At 37.3% G+C, this 27,971-nt stretch overlaps 1 protein-coding gene across 6 annotated transcripts in view; it reads left to right on the top strand.

The window, feature by feature from the left end:
- Positions 1 to 27,971, top strand: part of LOC129578473 (protein grainyhead) — a 144,924-nt gene that overhangs the window by 104,705 nt on the left and 12,248 nt on the right. For all 6 annotated transcript variants that reach the window (XM_055467141.1, XM_055467138.1, XM_055467139.1 and 3 more), the window contains 4 exons: positions 12,424 to 12,535; positions 17,678 to 17,772; positions 21,884 to 21,940; positions 26,373 to 26,471. In XM_055467141.1, coding sequence (XP_055323116.1) covers positions 12,424 to 12,535; positions 17,678 to 17,772; positions 21,884 to 21,940; positions 26,373 to 26,471 — 363 coding nt within the window. The remainder of the gene's footprint in view (positions 1 to 12,423; positions 12,536 to 17,677; positions 17,773 to 21,883; positions 21,941 to 26,372; positions 26,472 to 27,971) is intronic.

Raw genomic sequence — 27,971 nt, 5'->3', positions numbered from 1 at the left:
TTTTACTCGAGTTTCATCGAATGGGCGGCAACGTTTAATTTCATTTCACCAATCTGGAATTCGCATAAAGATTCTTTCATTTGGTTATTACATTTTCTGTTTGCGATTCAGCTTGTTCTGCGGATTTCTAATAAATAACTGCAACCACAATTTAATTTGTGTTGCTTCGGCTTCGATGCACCAATGGGTAGCTAATGGAATGCATTCGGCCCATTCGGTTGAGCTGTTAACGCACATCAAATCCGCAATTATTCGGAAACTGTTACAAACATTAGGCGCAAATGTGTAATTCGTACTGAAAACACCGCACATTGAAAACGTCATCAATGCGAGCGGAACGCGCACGCTAACCATTCCCCCGGTGGGGTAATCGTCTTTGTACGTAGCCATAGAGTAGCTATTCGATTTTATTGGTGCAATTTCTATTATTGCTCTTCGAGTATTTTGTTTTCTGATTTCGGTTCGTTTGACACGCTTTCCGATTGTCGTATCGTTGTCCCTCTTTCTAGCTCCTTCTGTCTCTCACCGTGTTTCTTCCTCTTGATTCGATCGAAGAGTTAATTTTTCATTGGCCGATTGGCAAAGCTCTAAACGCCGTTAAAATAACTACTCGGCTTTATTGTTTCGATAAAATATGGAATTTTATAAATCTGTAAATGTTCGTTGTCATTTACGGCGAAAATTTTTATGCGTTTTAATTATTTGTTTATTATGAAAATGTCTTGCTTCATCAGTGTTGCATTCGATTGAATGTCGTTGTCATCAATATTAGCTGCTAGTTTGTTTGTTTGCTTGCGTTTTCTCTCTCGCTTTTCTATCTCTTCAACTGTTGCTACTTCGATTCGTTTAAATTCTTTATTTCATTCAATTGAGATTTTTATTATTCATTTGGCTATTTAATTGCATCGTTTTGTTTTTGCAGTCTCATTTCATGCGGGCCGATGTAAAGCGTTCCATTATTAAATTGAGGATTTGGCTTGGAAAATGAGTGCGATATGACATGACATGACATGACAGTCCATTGCAAATATTGACAATTTTTCGCCGATGCGTTCGTGTGTGTTTGCAATTCGCATGCCGACTATACTATTTCGGAATTGATCGGCAATTTTGACGTCGTTTCCGTTACGTTACTGGTATATATTTTACACCATTGAATTGCCCTTCCAGGCAAATCAATACTTGACAAATGCACATTTTCGCAATATCATAATAAATGTGATTTGCGCTTGGAATCGGTGGTGCGTTTGACGTTTTTGCATGCAATGAGTGATTTGCACAATTGTTTTTTCTTCTCTTCTCTTGTTTTTGTCTCACTTTGAGATTTTCGTTTCAAGTGGTTTTCATTTTCAACATCCCGCGAGATGGGAGAGAAAAAAAAGAGAGAGAGAGAAAGAGAGAGAGGTGTGCGAACGCGAATGCTGTCGAGAGGCGCGTGTATTTGTGTATTGGCCAATGATTAAAATTCCACTCACATTTAATATATAAATAAAGCGCCTGGCATGATGGCAATGACGCCTGAGATAAAAATCTTCCATCATTTTTCTAAATAAATAATAGCGCTTGTTTAAGTATCTCTCCGTCGCTGTATGCGATTTGTTTTGTGTGCGCTGCATTTTGGCTTTACTTATAAAATCTGATGGATGATTAGATGATTTTGTTGCAATATGCTAACAAGGTTCAAAGATTCTAATAATATCCCTGTTGTGTCGACGATGTGAATGTGTAGCCACATGTTTTTTTTTTCTGTATATGCAACATCGAAGTGCAGCATCTAATTGGAACTCCATTGACCAATGCAAAATGTGTGATTGTGTGTGTGTGTGTGAGAGCTTTTGTTTTCGCCACAAAATGAACGCACACACTGGCATTTTTCAAGACAGAAGAGTTAAAAGTTGGAGAGAAACGTACAGAGAGAGAGAGAGAGAGAGAGAGAGAGAGAGAGAGAGAGAGAGAGAGAGAGAAAGAGACAGACAGAGAGACAGAGAGTGAAAAAAACAACGTCCGAAGATATAAATCTTAATTAAAAATTACACCATATAAACTCAGCCACATGCATGTCTGCACCATGCAATGTTGAGCCAAAGTGTAAACACACAACATGCATGCTGCATGTGATCGATCGCAGAATCGGCGATTTCTTTTCTACATTGCCCATGCCATCAATGTATAGTCGAGACGCGCTTTGTATTGCCTTGCATCTCTCTCTCCCTCTCATTGCCGCATGTGTGACTTTTTGATTTCATTCATTTCTGTACAGTTAGAAAATTGCCTCATATGATAGATATGATATTTAAATTACAATTTGTACAAGAATATTTATGCTTAGACTTTTTCGAAAAGCGCAACCATTTAATTCTATCGGCTAATCTGGTTGTGGATTTGGTATGTATGTGTGTGTGTGTGCAGTGCGCACATGACTTGGTCGATTTCGAATTTTGTAGATTTTTGTGTGCGATCAAAAACAAAAACAACAACATACAGCATCCAACGAAATGACTGTTGGCTCGAAACGCGTGTAATTTTCCATGTTTTTAATGTGCTACTTTGTTCATCTACATCATTTTCGCCCGGAATCATTTGTGCAATTGCCGCTTCATATAAATATATAAATATATTTCAACTTCTTCTTCTTCGCGTCGCTCACCTCGTTCATTCGATGCACACATATTATAATAATACGATTATAATTAACTTGTATTCAATTAATTGTAAAATGAACGAACGGTGCAGACTGTAGTGAATAAATTTCAATGCAAATATTCGCTATTGAATGCGCGACATCAAAATGCAGCATTGCTGAAATATTTTCATTGCCTGGAATGCTTATTCTAATTTCAAATCGATTAAGACATTGCATTCCGGAATAGAATTGTCATTTGGAAAAGAAAACAACGACAGAATAGAGAAGCGAGTAGCCGCGAGAGAGAACGCAACATAGTGCGCAATGCGCAATCTGATTCTAATGTTTCGTTATTCATTATTGCAAATGGATTGGTGTGTGATTTATTGAATGGGCCACGTCAAGAATTTTCCTCTCATTCTCTCTCTCTCTCTCTCGCGCGCGCTTCCAAGATCAATTTGGTATAATTTATTGAGGAAATTACGAGAGATAACACAAATGGCTGCTTTTTTTGTCTTCCTTCTTCATCATCATCATTGGCGGCGGCGTCGTTGTCGATTCATTCAATCTCATCTTCGCTCTGTATTTTTCTCTCGATTCCACTAATTGATTCCATTAGCAAACTATGTTCGCCTAGGCGGATGCATGATGAATCTGATACACTTTGATACCATTTGTTCAATTTTGCCCGTATCTCAACAACTAAATAATAATTTAATATATATTAAAAGGCGATGTGCCGGTGCAGTAAAACGACACCGACGACGACGACAACAACAAAACAAACATAAAATCCACATTTTCATGTGACATTATAATCACATAATTTATTTTCAATTTTAGATAGCCGTTACAACAGCAAAATATCTTCCGTATTTTATGCCACAATTGCGTGCGCATTATCTAATTCATACGTATATGTGTATCTGTGCGTATTTCTGTTGGAGAAAAAAATCACATGAATGTGACATTTATGTACACTAATGTAAATAAGATCCGAAAAGCATTGCAATTGTTTGCTGTTGGGTATATTTTTTTTTCTTTCTAAAATGTCTTCCCAAGAGGAAGAAGAAGCAAAAAATACCGTCGACTTGAATATGCACTCGAGGCTCTTATCTATCAATTTTGATCGAGAGATAATGTGATGAAAGCTCAAAATAGTTCTAATCATCACCATCAGCAACAGTTGAACATTTTCCATGAATCGTTCTGGGTTTTTTTTTGCTGCTGTTGCTGCTGCTGCTCTTGCTCTTCTATCTTCGTTCACTTTTCTATTCATCCTTTCGTTTGAATATTCTGATTAATTTTCTTTTTCCTTCGTGCCATTCAAAATGAAATTTATTCCGGGGGATTGAACAGAAACAGCCCTCATTTAGTCAAATGCATATGCTGAAGCAACGGGCAATTGGTAAGGTACATCAAGAGCGGGAGAAGAAGAGAAAAGTAGACAAACAACTTTTTTTTGTGTAGTTTCTCATCCTTTTTTTCGTTAATTTGCTTTGTATAAAATGTCGTTTCTCCTATAACGCTTCGAGCTGAATCGCCCGATTTCTTAAACGAAAGAGAGGCAAAAAAATGCCAGTGAACATTGATGTTCGTGCCCAACTAACAAGATGGATCGCAGCCATTCTGTCTCTTGCGCTCTCTCTCTCTCTCTCTGAAATCAGAGAAACAAACAACGATTTGAGCAGCGAGCATGCAATTCTGCGTCAACAAAAGCGAATGTCCGGGAAACAAAATTTGCTATTGAAATTGAATGTCAAAAAACGTTCGACTCAACGAAAGGGTATTCTTACCACTATTTGCTTAAAGGGCTAATGCTGACGTCGTCATCATCAATGGGTAAAAATATTTACAGCAAAATGCTTTCCTTTCTTGCTGAAGCGAGAGAAAAGTAAACATTTTATACGTGGTCACAAAAGTGCCAGCGAATATGATTCAACGCAAATTTTTTTCAATTCACCAATAAAGCATCAACGAAGCTGGTGCATTCAACGAAAAAGAAGGCTCAAATCGTCTGAATTTATGACTGAATGGCAAATAATAATCGTTTTGATGTTTCGATATGTTAATAAAATATGATCATCGTTTTTGCAATGCGATGCGCACACTGGACTTTCCGCTGTTAAATGTTGATCATTTTGGATGATGGCAATTACACGTGTGCACACCGACCATATTCACAACCAAATTCAGTCATCGCATAAATAAGAACAAATTTTATGCATATTGCCAGGCAATAAATGTAATTATTATGTTCGATTTATATGCTAAATTCACATTTGGTTACGACCAAATAAACCAGGGGATATGTTGATTACCTGATTATATCGATGAATTCCGATTTATTTTTCTATCTATGATTTGGACATCGCACATTTCTTCCACGAATATTTCACATTTTTTTTCCATTTGAGCATATGTCCAATATGCCAAATTGTCAAATGGTAAAAGATACTATATGCAAAACCAAAAAAAAAGAAAAACTTTCGATACACTAAAACCCCTAGCCACACTCTATTGATGCATTTATAGCGGAATGAAGATTCAATAAAAACAGAATAGAAGAAATAGTTGCAGCAAATCGAAATGCAAAAATTCTATGGGAAAATGGTGAAGCGCGACTAAAACAGACACAAGTGACCAAAAAGAATCGCTGAGTTATTCATAAATAAAATTAAGAAAGTACAAGAAGAGGCCACATTTAACTGCATCACATATCATTTCCAATTAATATTGTTGGAAAAATAGCAATGATGTAAATTGTTGAATCTGGAGACGATGTATCAAATACGACGACCGCGCACGAATCAAACAAATCGCGCTTGCGCTCGCGCTTTCAAGCCTCTTCGCTCTCGGTGAGTGCACGCTCCATCATGTGGATGCAGTGAAAAAGAGAAATTTTTCCATGTTTTTTTTTCTTCTTCTTTCTTTCTTTTTTTCTCTTGTATCGCTACATATTATTGTTGTTAGCATCTTCTGCTTATCGCACCACATGTATACCAAAAGGAACAACCATTCGAAAAAAGCGCACACAGAGAGATAGAGAGAAAATAAAAGAGAGTGAAACAGATTGAGATGAATAGACAGAGAAAGAATCGAAAAAAAAATAAAACAAATTATTAACTATACACACACGATTCATAGAATAATAAATGACATTAAATTTATCACCGTCAATTATATTTATTTATATTTGTTAAAGAGTTGAACGACGGCCCGAACTGAAGAATCGGATGGAGCACATACACACACACACACACACATACACAAAAACATATCATTAAATTACCCGAACCTGTGTGAGATTACGATGAAATGTAATATTGAATTAAGAAAAACCGTTAAAAATGCGAAAGACAAAATAAATTTTATTTATCGATTTTTACGCATGCGCTCGCTGCTGTTGCTGCTGCTGCGCGATGCATGACTACACACATGTGGATGATGCGATGATCACCAAGATGACCATGGTCGTTTGGTCAAATGATTCGAATGCTGCGTTGTTCGTCTGGCGATTTTATTCTCTATTCTGTTGTTGTTGTTTATCGTTATTAATGATGATGAATATTTTACTCGCATCTCCGGGACGAAATGATCGAAATTATTTTCATTTCCCTGGCATTTTATTATTGTAATTGTCTATTTAACTAATCCATCTCCTCTCTATCAAATGAAAATAAATGTTATTAATTGGCTTACGGCCACGTGCAAAAAAAACAACAATAACAGCAACAACCAGGGAACACACAAGAGAATCAATAACAATTTGTATGTATTAATGCATGAGACATTTCGGTGTTGCACCCGATGGAAATGCATACGATTACAGACGTAGTGGCCGCCATATAGAGAGAAAGAGGTGTAAATTCTAAGTCAAAGGAAAAGTTTGATAATTGTGGCCTCTGTTTTGCTAAACGGCACATTTTTTTTTCTTATTCTTCTTCTTTTTCTTCGTTCAATTTATGAAACGCTTGAGCATTTCTTTGATGGTCATGTTGTGTTGATCGGTGGCAATTGTTGCACCAAATACTGTGCATTGGAAATCGTCGACATTGATTAGAAACTACACACATAAATGAGTGCAATTATAATATTCATCTATAAATTAGGTATCAAGCCTATTAGCCATATCATATCGGCGTTCGCGAAGTGCAAACGAGAGAGCGGTACGGCTAAGCGCTGAAATCGCTCTATTCATGAATCATGGATTAGATGAAATGACAATGTATTATATTGTGGAATTTAGTTTTCTTTTATCGTTTGTCTCTCTCTCTCTCTATCTCGACTTAATCCCCGCCGTGTAATTCTGAGGCTTGCATACTTTCTAAGTCATCCGGTGAGCACTCAGTGTGCTTCGTTTTATTTCCTACAATTCAATCGAAGCACACACTCAACAGGAAGAGCTAATAATATGGCATAGATTCTATCATTTGTTTGGCTTAATGTCATCGTCGTTTTTTTTTCTCTCTCACTAAATCTTATGTATACGCTCTCATTACACTCACACCTATCTATCTTTTCAAGCACACCAAAGATCATTCAAAGGCCCAATCATGTGCACTCAATCACAGATTGAGAATTACCTTCATTTCTCTTGCTCCCCCTCTCTGTGTCAAATCGCTTGAATTTTCTCCTAATTTAAGACGACAGTTAATTGATTTTTCTTCATATTCATTTTGACTGCAGTACATGAAGCAAATGAGATAAGGTAAAAACAAGTGACCGATTTCAAGATATTTTATTTTCGACAACCAGGATTGTTGACGGTTCTCGAGCATACGAAATGGTACGAAACCAATACATACGTGTTCATGTTAAATTCTCACTTACGATACGAATTAAATAGTTTCGATTTAATCCAGATGAATGCTAAACAACTGTCGGTTGGCACATTCAATTGATTTGGTTCATTTTAAGCCAAATCACTTACGTAATGTCAGATTTGGAAGTTTCGTTCAAGCCGCTTGAAGAATTTTTGTAACATCTCGGCTCGATGGCCGGTAGAAAAGAACTCGCATAGAAGAAGATGGAGAGAGACAAATGAACGAATGGAGAAAAAAAAAATTACGAAAAAACCAATTGGAAGCGAATAATTTTTAATTAGTTGAGAGCATTTGCTAAAGCCCACTTGTTTGATAGAGAACGCATTTACCACACAGCATGCAATTATCTATTTTCTAAATTTCAATTAATTTTCCAACATTAAATGGGCAAAACACACACACTCCATACATAAATATCTATGCGGTTTGTCATAAAATTGCAACAACATGTGAACTGACAAAGGCACTCAAAGTGTAGAAAATTCACCGTACGACGAAGGAAAGAAGTAGCGAAAAAAAGCACAACAAGCAGAAAAGCAGCGACAAAAACACATCGCACCGAGAACTGTATAATTTTGTCCGTATTGTTTTGATAAGCATTTAAAATGGGCTTTGTTTCTTTCATTCGTTCCTTTTAACTCTTTTTACATCGTGTTTACTACATTTTTACGCCTCATACAAATTACCAAAGCCACTGACTTGCCGTACGTCGGCGTTTTGATAGCAACTGATAGAAATGCTACACATATTGGGCATACATAGTTTGACTTATGGAGAGAGAGAGAGAGAGAAAGAGAGAGAGAGAGAGATAGAAAGCAACAACAAACGCCACGACGGAATTGTGATAGATTATAAATAATTGAAAGCCATGGCGAAAAAAAAAATTGGAACCGCAAGTAATTTCGCGTAGTTCTTTATCTAAATATAACAGGAAACGACTTGAATTTTTCGCTTTGGCACACTGAGATACACACACCGAGTTGAAAAATTGGTGCACATGTAAATTTTGCCAATTCCAACTGCGTCCGATCGTCTATTCCACTTTGATTAAAATATTATTTTAAGCTCGAGTGCGAAACAAGGCAACCGGATTGCGATGAATTGTGCCGGCCAAGCGGTTCTGGAATTCGGCATTGTTTTTTACGCAGAATGAAAAACAAAAAACCAAAACCAAAATCACACACGGATTAATCTATATCTATGAGCACACGTTATTCGGCCTTAGTCGGCTAAATCGTTGTAATAGAAAATTGATACCATTGTTTTGGCATTGCAGATACAGCAGACGGAAAAGCAAAACAAAGCAGCCAGCGCACTTATTACATTTTGGTTGCGTTACGAAAGCCTTCTATAATCGCAACACACAAACGTTCGTTTCCACGTCGTATGTGTTGGCTCTATTCGATTTGGTGCTTTTGTTTTCTTCTGGCCGTTTATTGAATTGGCAATTTATGCGCGCGTACAATTTTTTGACAGTTTACTGCTTTCGATGCAATTTATAAAATTTATTTAATTTTGATTTTCGAACAACAACAACAACAAATCAAGAAATAAATCTGTAAAGTGAAATAAAAATACGGTGCAACCAGATAAAATGTGTTTGCATCGCGGTTTACAGTGGCGCAAGAGTGTGCGCGCGCACAGCTTTGCGTGGGTTGCCATAGTAAATTCTTCTGTACATGTACTGTGTGTGTTTCAGATCAGCCAGTTGGCATAAGGTGTTTTTAAATGCATCGAAAATATTCGCCTTTAATTTGTGTGTACCGTTCAATAAATCTACCTTGTACCATTTGAACGCTCGATACGCCCGAAAAATGTAATGCACTGTTAGATCACATTTGCGTATTTTATCAATTAATTTAATGTTGCCAGGTATTTGCCACGGAAATTGAACGAAACGAAGGAAAAACGAAACACATGCCGATCAAACAACACAACGGTGAACCAAGAGAAGAAAAAGACAAAACAATTCGGAGCTACTGGGAACAATGGTTATGCATTTGGCTCAGTTTGCCCAGAGATCTCGCTTGACGATCGAGATAGAATCAGTTGTTTACATGACAATAGCGGACATTTGTTTCATTATATTAACGGCCGTTATCGGAGCTTAGGTCTGAGCGGTGTGTGAGCGTTTGACTAGTTGTAAATATGTAAACTGTGAAATATAATGCAAAGAAGAAACAGAAAAAAAATAAACGGCACGAAATAAACCGAATTTACCGATGACAGCCAAAGATGTAGTAACGACACAAAAAAAACACAGCACATAAGGTACATATGATGTATTGCACATTTATTGACAACGGCCCACGTTCACGACTGTGATTGTTCTTGTGATTGTTCAATTTCTTGTGATTGTTCCCATAAACTTTTCCGTTCCACGAACCAACAACCGCCAATTGGCCATGTGTGTATGTGTGTGTGTCAATTTAATCCGATTGATTCATGTGCAGGTTTTCAATTTTTGATTTCGATTAAGTGAATTCCATTTCCTGTGGGCTCCGGTGTGTTTTGCGTCCGAACACTGAAAATGTCTCGATTGAGGCAGAAAAACACTTGTTTGAATCGAATCGCCAAGCGATGTTTTCGGCCCTCACTTTTGCCACCAATCACATTCAGGATGCACTTAATGTGTATGCCTGGTGATGAAAGTGCCATGAATCAAATCGACGGTTTTGGGGTAGCGATGGAAAATGGTGAAAACAAATAATAAGCAATGCCAACAAATCATTCTAATCAGGTGTGGCTATGATCAATCTATTTGAGCTTAATAGATTTTAGTCGTTAATTTAATGCGCAAGTTTATTGTGTTTCGCTTTTTTTTCGCTTCTCTATCGGCATTCGCCGTTTTATTACCGTCATAAATCAGTACAAGTGTGTGGTTTCACTACTCTTTTTTTTGTTGACTTGAATGAGCTTTTTATTCGCATTTAGCCATTTAATTTGATTAAAAAAAAAGAAGTTTCGTTTCATTTATCAGAGACACACATGAAACACTTTATACCGCCATGTATCTTATTCAATCACATATCCTACTGTCGAGAGGGGAAAGAGCACTCTGGTGCGCTGCTTTTTTTTCCATATTGTTGCCGTAGAGAGCCATGTTGACACACTTGCACGAACATCAAATTCGATCGCCGGCGACAAATTTTCTTAACCGTGATCCGTGTGCGTTGCACGCTGCTGCTGCAGTGTATGCGTGTGTGTTTTTTTTCCTATTTTCCCGCAATACATAGCGACCTCAAATGATTATTCTCATTCATGCTATAATTTCTTTAATTTATACATAACACTTACACACTTTGCCTAGATGAAGCAACAGAATGAGCCGTTTTTTTTTTTTTGCTGCTATCGTATTCATTTTCCACTGTCGTGTTCGTCGTGTCGTTTTGCCATTACGCACGCACACAATCAGCCCGCGAGTCAGCTTGATTTCCATACTTACTGACTGCTTGCTCGCTTGCTTGTTGCACGTGCATAAATTAATATTACAAGACAATTTTTTTTACTCTCCACTTGGCAAATAATAATTCACAATAATATCACATACGGTTTAAACAGTTTTACAGCTAAATGGTTATCGCATTCAAATACGATATTAATTACAGCCACTGAAATGATTTTTCACTCAGCGTACAGGCGTTTAATGTGAGTGAGCGCAAACGCGAACGCGCACATACACACGGGGCGAGAATAAAGTGTTGCTGTATGGGCACAAACAAATAATCGGTCGCCGTATCGATCAGATCGCACCTACTGTGATGTGAATGCATTTTGGATTGGTGCACTTCAAACACCGTCACACATACCAGTCCAGAAATGTTCCCCAATCACTCAATCTACCCTAATATTGGTGCATGTGTTTTTTTCCCGCTCAAATTCGTTTGCTGTGTCGCTATTGATCGGTAACAAATTAGTAGCAAACGAAACAACGAAGCAAATAAGCGAGCGAGAGAAGAGAAGAGAAAAAAAACCGCATGAATATAAAATTGTTCCATGTAAAATGATTTGTTGCATGCATACAAGTCATTTCAAAGACACTTGTTATTGGCGAGACATTCAAATATGTGTACTTCAAATTTATTATTATGGGAGTACATGCTTTCGATTTGCTCTCGCACTATATTGCGGCATATGCTTTAAATCCGAAATAACTAATACGATTATCAAATCATAATGCGGCTAATGATTGTTGATTGCTGTTGCTGCTTATTGTATATCGAATGTTTCGCTAAAGCGTTCACACTCCACAATCAGTATATGGAGAAGAAAAAGAATTCGCTCACTCAGATCGTGTGTGTGTGTGCGTGTATGTGTGATTGTTCAACGAAAATTAAAAAAGGCGCCATTATCAATTAGAACGACAATATTTTGCATAAATTTGAAATGGTTTGGATTTGCGCATGTTTGTTTGATGTCGTCAATGAAAAATTTATGACCAAACTCATTCCAAGGCCTGCACACCGTTTAACTCACCGATTTCACTATCACACACATTTCTGTTCCTGCTTTTTAGCGCTTGATCTCAATTCAACAGAAGAAAAAAAAACCAATCAAACAATTGAATTCCAATTGAAAAATTACAATTAAAATGACACAACCGTAAGCGAATCGAAAGCAAGCCTTCTTAATGTTATATGCATATTATAATCGACGTATAAACATCTTTTTCTCCGCTATTCAGTCCTCATCTACTGGATTTTTCAAATTTGATCTCTGTGTGCTTCGCTCTTTTACAATCAGATAATTGTCGGGGCTTTATCGCACATTGCGAAATAATCTGACAATTTATGATTAAATAAATTAAGTGTCCACTCAAACATACTTAGGCGATATATTTTTTTTCCGGGCGATCATTTTCATTTTAATGTGTTTAGTTAAATTTTGTAGCAATATACACACAACAATAACAAAACTAACGAAAAAAAACAACAACTATTTCATTTCGTTTCATGTGGTGATTTTCGTTTGCAGAGTGTTATTATGCTGATGTTCCGCGAAGAAAAGAGTCCCGAAGATGAAATCAAAGCATGGCAATTTTGGCACAGCAGGCAGCATTCAGTCAAACAGAGAATATTAGATGCAGGTAAAGTATGACATTTTGATAATAAAATGCACACACGAAACAAAAACCAAAAAAGGAGGCAAACCAACAAGCGGAGATGGGCAAACCACAAGCCAAGAAAATTATGAACGGAAAAATTCATCGAATGATCATCATTGGAATGGGCTGGCATTAGGTGGAATCGTGCATTAGCCATAAACTGAAATAGCGACTTTATTACATGACCGCGCGCACACACACACACATCTTCCAACTATTTACTGGAACACGAAAGATGCGCGAAAAAAAATTGCCATAGCAAAAGAATGATTTTGCCAATTGCAACCAATATAATTTAATTAAACAGCCATAGCAATTAAATGGGAGACACTGTGCCGTTTTTTTTCTCTCTATCTCTTCAAATTCTTCTCGGTGCGGTGTGCATCTTTTTTGTTTCGTGTGGTAAAAAATTTTATGATTCAAACGGCGTTTCTATTTAATTCAAATGGCCCAGCAATGCACTGCGGTGCACAGCATACAGCTGTGCCACATCAAAGAGAGTACGCAATTTGAATGCATTTTATTGGCCATTCTTGCAGGTGCACGCAAAATACCGATTATAAAAATGACCAATTTGATAACGGAACCGAAACGATGCCTAGCTGTACATTGCATTTTCTATGACAAATAACCGCTTCGAACGATTTCCGTGCATTGCATCCAATATGTATGCATCTATGTAAATTTCCTTTGACCAGATCACATTTATTCGGCATTGTGATAATTAAACACGAATAAACTGTAATTACCCAAGCTCATTATACTCGAGAATTATTCGGAAACCATATAAATTGGCACCGTTTATTCTATCTCGTTCATTAAAAACAATCTTCCGAGAATGACATGTACACTTGGGCAATTGCTCAAATCGATGACGTGATCATTTCGCATAAAATGCGATTGTTAATTTTGTCAACGTTTTCACATATGCTTCGGATTGTGAGCATCTTTTGTTGACAAACACACACAAAATGTAACTCGAAGCAATGTTTAAGTAATTGACTTGCCAAAAAAAGAGCATTGAGATCGATTGCAGATATTGAATCGTCACGTTCGAAAGTAACAAACTTGAACTACGGTTGCCATTGTGTGCTATGCTATGCTGTCTTCTTTTTTTCCTCTCTCACAACGGAATGAATATAAAATTGGTGTTTTGCTTTGGTTTGGTTTCTTTACGTTTATTATGAAATGTTGCTCGCGATGGGGCCATTTGGTGGCAACGATGCTAAAACATTGACGAAAATTTTTCCTTATTGGCTGGCTACACAGCCGTAATTTATCGATAAGACGAATTTTATATTTGTGTGAATGTGCATTATCAAGGCTATGTGATTGTAAAACGCACAGCTGAATATCATTTAGTCGATTTCGCGACCATCATTTCGATCGATCGATCGATATGGCAAAATTGCACGATACAACAGAGATGAGACAAAAACTAAATAAATATATGGATATGCTATCAAGCCACAAACCTACCAATCTATAAACTACGACCTCGAAACGATCTGCTCTTTCTATTTATGATTTTGCTATATATTCATTTGTTTCGTCTCTGTTACACTCAACGGCACATTTCATTGTCAACGTGGGCCATCTCATCTGATGCGGCGACAATATTTGTGCGACATCATTCTACCTGTTGTTTCCTCGATCCAATCGCTTTTATCGGCTTGTTTGTTTATTTGTTTGACGTATTCGAGTTTTACGTTCGCTTTTTTTTCCATTTCTCAACCGAAAATTCCGCAATCGCATTCGAAAATGTGTGCGCGCGCGCGAACGAGCGTGAACGGTCACATACATGTATACACACATACACATGTTCGCTCAAAAGTTCATGACAGTGCACGTTCGCTCATTCAGAAGTTCAATGATGCCGTTAGATGTCGAATGTATGTATCAGTTGTGCGCGTCCTTTTGTACGGTCATTGTGCTTGCGCTGGCCAATTATACGGAATAGACAAAACAAAACCGAACGACCTGATCAATGATGAGTTGGTCGAATGTTTCGGTGCATTGACATGTTCCCCTGCGGAATAGGGAAGTGGATTTTCTAACGAAAAAAACACAATAAACACACCGTTTAAATGTTATTTATGCCATTTGAATGAAGAAAAAAACAAACAAACAGATTACGTGGCTATTGTCTCCGTTGCCGTCACTTGTCATTGGCGGGGAAAATGATGGCGGTGGGTCGGTGTTTATCATTTTTATGTTTGTGGCATAATTGTGCCATTTGAACCTGATAGCTAGCTAATAGCTATTTAAATCATTTTTTCTACAAAATTTTGCGTTTTTGTTTACTATTTGTCGCACTCACACGGTTGGGCGACAACAGACATCAGCCACAAACAGAAATTATCCACGGTTCATGGTTGTTCACACAAATCGATGAGTGAAAGGAAAATCGAACGAAAAGAAGAGATGAAGAGAAAAATAAAAACTGAACAACGAAACAACAACGAGCAAATCAAAAACACGCACACATGTGTTTAACGATAATTTCGAAAGACACTACACAAATAATAATTATAAAAATTTCAATTTTTAATAAGTGGAATAAATATTGTTGCAAATAGTTCCCATCGCGTCGCATTGACCAAACTGTGCGCGAATGAGCGCACACTCAATTTGCAATATGCATATGAATGACAAAAAAAGAGAGCGAACTGAGAGACACGCTCACTCACACACATGAGAAAGCCTCATACATTCACTCACGTTCCATCTCTCTCTCTCTCTCTCTCGCTCTGTATGCGTATCCTATGTCCGTACATTTCATTTTGCATTCGTTCAACAATAATGAAAGATCCACTCAATAAGTTACAATTAAATGTGATTTGCGTTTCGTTTCATTTCGTCTTTAATAATAATACTGTTTCTTTACTGTTTATATTGGTTTGCCTCGCTCATTTTTTCCTTCTTTTTTTGAATCGATAAGATCAAATTTTCTTCAGCAAATGTAAACGTCGCTTTTCGTCTGTATCACTTTTTGTTGCACGCGCGCCCGCTCGCCCGCTAGCTCATGCACACACTCCATATCTATGCATATCGTATGCATATTCGCTGCGAGTAATGACACAGTTGGCTCTGGTAAGTGGTACGCACTCACGGTGTATCTTCGCACATTATTTGCATTTGTACAATACACCGCTGAATGAAGGGACGTGTATATTGGGTCTGGGAATTAATCGTGTCGATTTTTCAAAAGATGGCGTAACTTTGCATGGTTGTATCGGGCAATACTTTTTTCTTTTTCACATGAGTGGTCTAGTGTCAAACTACAAAAATCATCATCTATCATTTCATCGAAGTTTGGATAAACATTTTTTTTTGCGCCTTAAATATGTCAAATTTTGTACCGAAAAAGCAACATTTCCCGCAAGCATTAATTTTTTGCTTTCATTTGAAGAAAACTGCGGCTGAAGCGCATCGAATGTTGGTGGAAGCCTATGGTGAGCATGCTCCATCGGAACGTACATGTGAACGGTGGTTTTCACGGTTCAAAAGTGGTGATTTTAGCACGGAAGACAAGGAACGTCCCGGCCAGCCAAAAAAGTTTGAAGATGCGGAATTGGAGGCATTGCTCGATGAAGATTCGAATCAAACTCAAGATGAGCTTGCCAGAGCATTGAATGTTGACCGAAGCACTGTTGGATATCGTTTAAGGGCCCTTGGTTTCATTCGCAAGTTGTCAAATTGGGTACCACATGAATTGACGCCGGCTCAAGCTGAAAGGCGTTTGGTGACTTGCGAAATGCTGCTCGCTAGGCACAAAAAAAGAGGTTTTCTGTATCGAATTGTCACTGGTGGCGAAAAATGGATTCATTACGATAACCCCAAGCGCAAAGCATCGTATGTTAAGCCCGGCCAACCAGCAACATCACAGCCAAAACAAGAAATTCACGGCGACAAGGTAATGCTGTCTATTTGGTGGGATGAGGAGGGAGTGGTGTATTATGAGCTGCTGAGAAGTGGTCAAACCATCGATGGGCCTTTCTACCGACAACAATTGATACGTTTGAAACAAGCAATCAAAGAAAAACGCACGAAATGGGAGACCAGAAAAGAGACATTGATTTTCCTACATGACAATGCTCGGCCACACATTGAGAAATCGGTCAAAAACTACTTGGAAAATAGCGGATGGGAAGTTTTGGCTCACGCCCCGTATAGCCCAGATCTGGCTCCTTCCGACTACCATTTGTTTCGATCGATGCAAAACCATATGGACGGAGAGCGGTTCTCTTCAGTTGAAGAAATCCAAAATTGGCTCGATGCATTTATAGCCTCAAAAGATGAGGAATTTTTTAAGGCAGGCATCCGTCAATTGCCCACATTGTGGCAGAAGGTCATCGCTTCCGATGGACAATATTTTGATTGAAATGTAATTTCATTTTGGTATTCAAATAAATGTTTGAAAATTTAAAAAAATCGACAAAACTAATTCCCAGACCCAATAGATACCTGGCATCGCCAACTTTTATCTGGATTAAACATCTATTCGGTGTTAAGACACACAACTTGTGCACCACAAAAGCGAATTATGTGTGTGTGTGTGTATGTTTTTTGCGTGTGTCTCTTTCCTTTTCTGCAATGTCATTTGTTTATAATAACGAAGACAGCAGCGAATAATGCAGCAATTAGTGGATCTACAGCAGCGCAATCCAATACAGATTCAAATGCAATTTAGTTTGCTTTCGACCGACGAAAAAGAAATTCGGTGTATATTCTAACCAATTTTACCGTTAACACAAAGAAAAACCACTCTTTTTCTTGTTGGCATCGGCTTAGAAGGTTATACATGTGTTTGTATTCCAATTGGCTCGTGCCATTAAATGGCTTTTATTCCACCAATCAATTAGATTCATAATTGAAAGCAAATGGCGCGCACAAAACCCCGTATGACAATTGTAGATCGTAATGTCGACTAAAAAAAAAAATAATATGTGGTATGCATTAGTTGTGACGTGAAACAGGTGGAAATTAAAAATCAAATTCGAGGCGACGTAACCGTTTGAATGGTTTCTTATTACTTGCCATACTCAACATGATAATTATTTTCTTATTCTCTTTTCGATTTGTTTGTTTATTTTTTTTTTTCGTTTCTTGTTTCATTTGCAGATACAAAGAATTCCGTCGGTTTAGTGGGATGCATCGAAGAAGTATCACACAATGCGATCGCTGTTTACTGGAATCCACTTGAGAGTTCTGCCAAGGTAAGCCACACCACACGATTTAAAAGACACAGAGAAAAAAACACAAACACACGGCAAATTGTTCATCCAGGGAAATTGCAGCTGAAAAAAAAAATCATTTGTAAAATTAGTTTTTTTTCTTTCGTTTCGTAAAGTCATCGCGCACGATTAAAGGAGAAAATTTTGAAAAAATGAAGAACTGGTCACTCACACACACACACACACACATACAAAGAGAGAGATAGCCATACGAGTGTAATGTTAGTTGATAGTAATATTTAATTAGATTGTCAGAAGTGTCAAATGCGGACAACACAAAAATTAACGATTTGATTAATGGTAGTGAGTCATTCAAGGGGACGACACACGGTTCACTTGCTTCGGCTGTTTGGTTTGTGTGTGTGTTCCCATATTCTCTTGTGATCAAGCACAATTTTCATTTATCTATTCATTCATGTCTGTGCATACGAGCGTCCCAACAACAACAACGACAACCAATACGTTCATGCGATGCACTCACCTCGAGTGATATCCGGAATGACGGTATAATGCACATTGTACGTACTGATTAAGTTGTTAAATTTGCAGAAGCTTCGTTCCACGCATTTAAAAAAATAAACGATGCACAAATAAACAAACATCCAAAGAGTTTGTGTGACTATGAGTCGCCAGAACGAACAAATGAACAAACCAACGACAAAAAAACACATACCACAGATAAATCGCCAAGTGCCTTCGTTCGCCAATAAATTTATTACATTAAAAAGACAGCATGCAGTCATTATATGCGTGGTTTTAATCTACTTGTGGCCAACTTTCTGCACTACATTAAATTTTCGCACTGAAAGCAACACACAAAAATATAAGGTATCAAACAGCTTAAAAATAATGTACATAGAAGCGCTCTGGCACACTCACAAAAGAGTGCGCCACCATTTGTGCGTCAAATGTTTCCCGTAAATTGCGTGTGTGAGCTGCCTATTTACGCACGCCCCGCTAAATTTTCCTCCTTCGACATTCGTATTCAATCTGTCGATTCTTACATTATATTTAATTATCATCATTTCGATATGCGTACATCATTGGTGATGTGTGTTTTTGTCGATGCTTTCATTTAAATTAGCCGCGCAATAACACCAAAAGAGTGAACAAACCGAGGAGAAGCAACGAAGTGAAGAAAACGGAAATGAAAAGAAAAAAGAAAAAATATTAAATCGAAATGAATCACTTGATTTGATGTGCGTTGGCCATGCACACACGCTCATTTCCAATCTTAGAGACGTTTCACTCAGCTTTTTCTTTCGTCTATCGCCTCTCGCTCACTCTCTTCCTCTCCATCTCACTTAGTCTATATTTTTACAATGACATTTTTCACGATTAGCACATGTAGACACTTGGTGGTTTTATGGAGAGATACTGAGAAAAAGTGCGCACAAAATGGAGTCACATATTTCTATATAGATGTTTTTATCTGCATTTCATTGAGAGAAGGAAAAAAAATGCAATTAAAACATCTAGAATATGGCAATTTATAATTAGAAAGATTTATGTAGTGCTTTCAGTTACCGTTAATCATTTTAATATATGTATAATAAACATTGTCTGCTGTCTGCATGTCTTGTACTAGGCCTGCTTCAGATTTTCGTTTTTTATGCTGCTGCGGCCGTTTTGTTTATTACATCTCTTGTTTTACGTTGTTATTTTTCACTTGCTCGCTATCTCACACATACGCACACTCACACGTATGCGCGCACGCTTTTACTCGGCATTAAAGAGTCGCGAAAACTTATTGACACCACACAGCCGCTTGGAATAATGTTTAAAAATCTATTCAACTCTTTCAGAATTCAGCCTATTCAGATCACTTAATTCGTCATATTCGAATGTTGTGTATCTTTGTGTGACATGACAGTTAAATGAAGCGAGAGAAGAAGAAGAAAAATATATATAGTTCATGGCAAAAAAAGTCAGTAGCACAATTGAGATGGGTGTTGATTCCGATGGTATTAATAAATCAGTGAGACATTTCGATTACGGAAAACAAAAACAAGACTAATTCATTTAATGTTGTGTGCTTTGTTTACGGTCATGAATGAAATCATCGACACCGCGGCGTCGATTAGAATAAGACCTATAAAAAAACGCCACTTCCTCAATGGATTTCCTTTGGCCGATTTCTATAAATAGCATCCAAAGCCAAAGTCGGTGTCGAGCAACAAAATATTTCATACTGATGATTTAATGGTTGTTTCTCCGCATTTGTTTTTCCGAGCCAGCTAAATTGAAAGCTTCGACAACTCGATTCACTTGGTGGATGTGGCAACATTGACTTGTATTAAAATTGTGTCGAAAATATCGTTAATTGAGATGAAAGAGAAAAAAAAGACACACAAACGGCGAACACCATTTTTTTTGCTCTCTTCTTGAGCTGTTCTGTAAGATTTTGCATACATTGCATTGCATCATAAATTGGTATGCAATATGAAATGCACAACGGATAAGGTGACAACATCGTATATAAACTGTCAACGTTAGTTTTGCGCCGTTGTATTTACCTATTCCTATCGATATTTAATGTCCAAGTATCAAACTACGTGTAAATGTATTTTTTTTCACTTCTCTGCATCTAATCGCAGAACGACGAACAGAATAGATACACACTGATAAAAGAAAAATCAGCACACAACATACACACACACACACACACGCACACACCACACACACGCACACACCACACACACTCGCCAAAGTTATGAATAAAAATTAATATTTATTGCGGGATTGATGTTGCAACTGATGTGTTTCCAGTTGAATCAAACACTCAGCGGCTCAGATTGGAAACGCGTCAATTTCATAGATGGAATATATCGTATAGTATTTGATGTGTGGAGCCCCAACACCAAAGAATCGATACGTATTTCGATGTGTAATTAAGAGAGAAGAAAGAGATGAAAAAAAAATCACACGCCGCTGCAACAAGTGTAAATGTACATATCATTTGCATACGAAAAGAGATGCATGCACGCGCAAAATGAGCAAATCGATACGAAACAGCTTGCGACGCGTTAATTTATAATGTGTTTTAGTGGCTTCAGCGATTGCTACAATGTTGCAACATTGTTGAGATCGTTGTTGCCGTGGTTTCTTCTGCGTCGACTCGAGACTCTCTTGTACGACAAAAAAAGGTGTAACAAGAACAAAATCATATGAAAATACAACACATTTCAATTAATTATAATAAACAATCCTTATGGCACATTGCACCGTGAACACATTGCAGCATGAAGGTAGCGAAGCAACAACAACAAAAAAGGTAACACGAATGATAATCATAGGATAATAGACCGTGAATCGGTGGACTGTTTGTTGTAGACGCTGTTGTGAACGTCACATTGACAGTTCGTTATTATTTATCCCGAGAAATGGTTCGAGGCTGTGTCGGACGCAAGACTGTCTTCTCGTGTCTGTATCTGTCTCTCACCGTTGTGCGATCATCATTTTTCTGCGTCATTCTTTGATTAACTTTGATGCATCCGGCACAGCACAGTACAGCAACGCAACACATATCAATAGTTCAGATAACATTTGTTTTTCTTCTGCGTTTGGCCGCAAAAGCTCACTGATTACATTCAACAATTTACGGTGCACTTAGAAGCCAGCAAGAGTCCACGAATGAAATGCGATTCGATGGTTTGAGGGGCACTTTTTTTCAGCAAGTTAATTCAATTGAACCTATTATTTCGATGTTCGTTTGACTATAATTATTATTGAAACGAATTTATTTGACGATTATCCTCAATTTATCGATTATTGTGACAATTTTTCCAATTGTTTTATTTAATTAATTCTTTATCATTTGATTTTGAATTGATCTGGCTGATGGGTGTGTGTGTGTATGTTTTTTCCCTCTACTTTGTCTTCTTCCGTCACAAACATGCAGTTTACTTTACGAAATTTCCGATTCTTGACATCAACTTTTTCCCAATAAAGTTGCACTTGATTGTTCAACTGAGTTTGTTTGATTTTTTTTTTCTGCTTGCTTTTTCTTTATATTGAAATTTATTTATATAATTTATGTTTTCTTATTCATTTTTTTTGCTTCTTTTTTTGATATTTTTGATTTCATTTTTAGATAAACATTGCCGTACAATGTTTGAGCACAGACTTTAGCAGTCAGAAAGGCGTAAAGGTGAGTTGAATTTTGTGTTTTATTTTTTTTTTCGTGTTGATATTTTTGTTTTCGGCTCGTTGCATTTCCATTTCCAATTCCGATTGCTCGATCGGTGGCGAATGAAATTTTTTTTTCTTCGAATTTTATGTGCGGCATTCGTCGCACAATCGAGGAGTTGTGTTGTCAACAACACAGCGCGCAAATTGAATGAAATCACTGCCAAACCAAAATAACCGCGAATAATCTTCGAATCTCTTTCTCTTTCTCGCCCGCCCTGCTCTCTCGCTGCCCTGCGCAGTTAATGCTGTAAGTGCATTTCACAGTCGATCAGCCCATATAATGTGTTTTTGTTTATGGCTTATGCCGTTCTTAAGAGCAAATTTTAATAATTTAGATGATTTTACTTTAACTCATTCATTTATATCGGACTGTACACAATTTGGCTCTTTGATAGAATTAATTAAATTAGCTGCTGCTGCTGCTGCTGTGGCGGCGGCGGTGACTGGTGTAAATGATCATGTAGATTCCATCTCACGAATTGCGGTCTGCAACGAAAACAAGGAGAAGATCTTAATTAGAAGAATAAAATGGAATTATTTATGATCTATTAATTGATTCAATTGGAAAATTAGTCGAAGAGACCGGAGAAAAATCGGTGCATTTGTTTGAGCACAGTGCAATCAAATGGGCGATTTGAAATCGCAACGAATATTGTTTATCTGGTCGGTGGATCTGTGTATGTATCTAGAAAAGGAGCGCGTCGGCAAGGTACAGCAACTAAAAGAGGGCACATTTCTCATAATAATTCGTAAAATGGCCATTAATTGATCGTTTCTTGATTCTGTTTGGCTGAATTTTTTTTTATCAATTGGAACCTTTACCTTGCACATTTTTATTACTGTGTCACTTTCAAGCCGTAAAGACGCAGTTAGCTTCATTACCACTGTCCGCATTGTCTTATCTTGCTTCGCCCAATGTTGCCCGTCTTATCATTGTGAAGCGATTTACTTACGGCCATATGCAAGAAAACGAACACCAACCAACTGAAACAAAGTATTGGCGTACCCAAAAATAAGTTTTATTGCATGTGATGAAGTGAGGAACGGAACAAAAACAACAACAGAAAAAAATATGTTTGCACATACAAAATACGGAGCTGTTTACGTTTAATGTGTAGCAACTATGTACGTTGTACGCCCCATTAATTTTTATATGCTAATTTAATCGTATCCGCGACAAGTGGCATAACTATCATTGCGTGGCACATTCATTGTCAACTATATTGGCGAAGCCTTTCAATTACATCGGCTCTTTCAATCTTTTGCGCTCGATGCTTTTTCATTTCATTTTTTTTCCTCTTCTTGTCGAGCTAATTTCGTTTCTCATTAATTTTTTTGCGACAGTTTTTTTTCTCGTTCTTTTTTTTTTGGTTCGCTCTAAAATTCGGTTGATATGTGAATGCTTACGTTTATCTGTGTTATGTTTTATTTCGGTAATGAACGGTGTGAGTGCGCGCGTTCGCCGCTCATTCATCGCAGCTTATTAATCAGTCGGAAACCATGTTACACAAAACGTTTCCAATTTTACCAGTGAACGCTGCAGATGAATAGCATTCTAAAATTTATTTCAGTACACCATTTTTAATTACCAATTGCTTGAAATGCGCTAACAACGACGACACGGCTCGCTTCAATACCCCGCACAAAAAAATATATATGGCACAATTAAATCTGTATCAGAATGATGAGAAACGGTCAGTGCTGCCTCACGGAATTGGTTACGCAAAACGGCCACCAAAATTACCAGCAAAAAAAAGAAGCAAAAATAAGAAATAAACACAAAATCAATAAATGTGGAAACGAAGCAAAGGCAAACGGAAAATCGAATGTTGTTCACATAAGTGATTTCAATACCTCTTTGTCCATTCAATTAATCCCAAAATGCAGCCAACAAATACAAACAATACCAACGAATCGAGAGAAGAAGAAGAAAAGCAACCAATTCACATACCAAATTGTGGGTTTTAAAGATCTTGGGCGCGCAATGAGACATTGATCGCTCGATAAGCCTTTCGCCTCCTTTTTCTTTTTCATTGAAGTGATTTTTTTTTCTACTTTATCTGTTTATTTCTCGCTGTCTCTCTGCCGAGGTGGTTTTTTGTGTGATCACGGGCAGGATTTTGATTATGCTCTCATATCAACACGAGAAAAGAGCGCCGTGAAAATGTGTACGATTGTCACACACGCAGCCTTTTTCTTTGCGAATGCCCATTTTTTAAGGCCATTTTCGTTTGTAAATTCAATGGTAAAAGTATCTTTTACCACTTGAATGAAATGATTTAAATCGTGCGCGCAACACGTATACACACTTATACAGGATAGCGCAAATGTCATAAAAAAAAGACTTGTAATTCACTCTCCTCTGTCCGTTCGAAAACCGTGCTTGAAATCACCTGATTTTTTCTTCTGTCCGAGTCATTTTTCTTCAGTAGAAAGCCATAAAAATGAGCGACAATTTCAATTAACCTGACTTTGAGCAACGACTTGAATCGACACATTGAGAAAAATAAACAAACATGAGTTTGAGCAATGACTAGAATCCCTTTAAAATGGTGGCAATTAATTAAACTGATTTTCGTTACGAAATTCGAGTAGATACAAATAGAGATCGACAGCGATAGAGATAAATATAAACCAAATCTATGGTGACCAACAATTCAAGCTTGAACATTTTTAAAAGCCAATTTATTCAAATGCAACAACCATCAAACAAACGAAAAGGAAGGGAAAAAAACGTTGGAAAAAAAAGCTGAAGCTTAATTAAAGCAAACGCATTGGACAGTGATGTAAAGAGCGCGTAAAATCAAATCATAAATAAATAAATCGAGCAATCACGCACGAATAATGACGCTGAGAGAGTAACAACGAAAAAAAAGAAGAGTTTAAGAACGATGCCCAAAAGCCAGGCCAGGCCAGCAACAGCCGATTCCATATACAATAATGTAAAATCGTATCGATTGGAATGTCCAAAGTGTTGGTAATCAGTTAAAAATTGAGGAGAAACAAAAAAATTGCTCGAACATTTATATATATGTGCTATAGCGCAGGCAAACGATCAAAAGGTTCTCTCGCCTTATACACACACTCTAGTATTATATTTGTAAACGATGCATATAAATAAATGCCTAATAAATCAGACTCAATCCAATGAGAGCCCATTTGATACACACAGAATATCAAAATCCATTCACATTGAAAGAAGAAGCGAACGCAACACATCGTCCCATCGAATTATTTCGATTTTTTTTTTATTTTCACGTGTGATTGGTCTATTCGTTGTGTATTTGATACTCTTTTTTTCTCTCTCTCTCTCTCTCTCTCTCTCTCTTCTGGTCTCTACATATTTATCGTTCGGTCGCTTGGCAAAGCGATTAAAAATTATCGCTGCGGATATTTGTCGGTTTGATATTGTGTCGCACCATTTTGAACTTCGTTCGAACCACACAGTTACCTGTCGTACGACCAGAGATTATCCATGAATGAACATTGAACACCGAACACGTAGAGAGAGAGAGAGAGAGAGAGAGAGAGAGAGAGAGAGAGAATGAATATTAGACAGGTGTTTGGATGCTGTGGTTGTTACTCGTGTATTTACGACTATGAATGGCTGTGTTTTTCACAATCTCTCTCTCCTTACGCTGTTACACATTACAATCAAAATACATGATGAAATAGACACGCATCCTCCTCATATATCTGTCGGATATGCTGATTGCCTTGCCATTTCGTTACATTACGCACGCACTTTTTGTTGTTGTTGTTGTTGTTGCTGCTGATGTTTCGGTTTTTTATTTGAATATACTGCAAAACACAAAGATTAATATTTGTTCACTAGATATCCTAAAGTCGACCATTTTCGAACTGAAAATGACGGAAAAACACACGATATTTGTCCGAATGGCGAGACATAACATCAATGCACCCCAAGCGGGCGAGAGAGAGAGTGAGAGAGAGAGACCAAACAGAAAGTCTGTTCAAGTGTCTGATTGAATGGAAAAGGCATTGAATAAAAGTGCGTGAGGACAAAAGGTATCCATTGATGATGCCAATTGCTAACCACGTAAATGGTCTAGTTGCGATTAAGTGTATATGTCGTCTGGATGCTGTTTTATTTTCTCTTTATTCTTCATGTCTTACGATTAGCCTACGCATTTCGTTTATTTTGTTGTAACATTTATTTTTGTCATTTGCTCGTTCCGTTTGATTGCAATGTAAAGTGTTTCTGTTGAAGCATTTATCTATTCTCTACGCAGAGCCATTCGCCGGAGTGTAAATAGCCGATTCAGTGATTACCTTGTTTGCAAAATGATTGTAGCCTTTTAGCACATAAGAATTAGTGTGGATTCTTGTTTTGAACGAAATTTCATCACTATTTATTCTCTCTTCCACAGGGTTTACCATTACACATCCAAATTGACACATTCGAAGATCACCGAGACGCACAAATCTTCCATCGTGGCTACTGTCAAATCAAAGTATTTTGTGATAAGGTAAGTGTTATTTTCATCTATTATTATTCAATTCTTGGCGATGAAATCAGAATAAAAATTTGTGGTGCAATGATTTTTTTTCCTCTCGGCGCGATCATTATGACAAATTTCAAATGTTTGTCGGACATAGTATTACAAATTGTCCGAATATTTGATGTGTTTTGTTTTGTTTTCGTGGAATTTGCGCGCCCAAAAGCCAATCACGTAATACGCGGTGTTGTTACTGCTGCTGCGGCTGCGGCTGCTGATGTTGGTTTCCAAAACACGTGGATCTTTGAACACACACGCGACAGAAAAAGAAAATCAACAAATTAAAAATTAAACGCTTTTGAAATCGCTTATTCGGATGAATTATACACACATTTATAAGGAAATTATGTGTTTATTATTTATGGTCAAGATGACAAAAAGCGATACGTGGAAAAAAACCTTCGCCGAAAAATAATCAAAGCAATAAAATGGCAATAGAATAAAAGGAATCGCCAAAATGACATGACTGAAGAATGAACGGAGTAAATATGTATATATATATATATGTCAATGTGACCTTCTAGTGACCGAACACATGCTTACATACATACACACACAAAGCACTTTTTAGTACAAAAATCCAAATCCTTTTATTCATATTTTGTGGACGACAGAGAAACAAAAACATAAATCTCCAATACATTCAGCCGAATGTAATATAATGAGAAAAAAACAACAACCGAGAAACAAATAAAAAAGAAAGAGAATCAAAACCGTTTAATTTATTTCGCTAAATCGAATTCATTTTCGTTTTCTATCTTAAATTTATGCAAATTAATGCTTGTCCATCGGCTATGAGTCGATCGATGTGAGATGCGGATGCTGGAATGCTTCATGCGACAAAACATCCAGTAAACAAATGAGAATTTTGAGTCAAACGACACAACATGACAAATTCCATGGGGAATTTTCGAATGCCATAAAAACAGCGATCAAATCGCATGTAACTGGGTGAATTATGGTCAATTGCTTCGGCATGTGGACAATTATCGAAAATTCACTTCGATTCACAATCGTGTGCGATAGTAAAAATTCAGTTGATTGCTTTACAGTTTCAGATCAACCCAAAAGCATTAACGTAAAATCACTTGTTTTTATTTGGTGCCTGTCTTTTGAAACAGTTATTCTGTTGTCGCCTCACACAATTTTATGAGTTCCTTAAAAAGACGGGTGTGTGTGTGATTCAGATGTTGATCCATCCAAATTGATGGTTGATGTGATCAAGCGTTTCATCAAAAGCGATTCGAATTATTCAAATGTGTATGGGTCACATTATTCGATTTAACTGTTACGATTATTTGATCAATGCTCTTGAAATGCAAAATGCTCAATAGCTCCGACCGACCGACCGACAATCAAACTGAAATGTTAAGAATATAACCCTATATGCGACTTTATCGTGGTGTTTATGTGTGTTTGTCATTTTTTTTCTCTTTGTTTCTCGTTCAAAAATGGTTTGAGGTTGGCTTA

Source organism: Sitodiplosis mosellana, unplaced genomic scaffold (genome assembly GCF_009176505.1).
Source record: "Sitodiplosis mosellana isolate CC-2019 unplaced genomic scaffold, AAFC_SMos_1.0 Smas_scaffold_6226, whole genome shotgun sequence".
NCBI lineage: Eukaryota > Metazoa > Arthropoda > Insecta > Diptera > Cecidomyiidae > Sitodiplosis > Sitodiplosis mosellana.
This window is presented reverse-complemented; position numbering and strand designations above follow the sequence as displayed.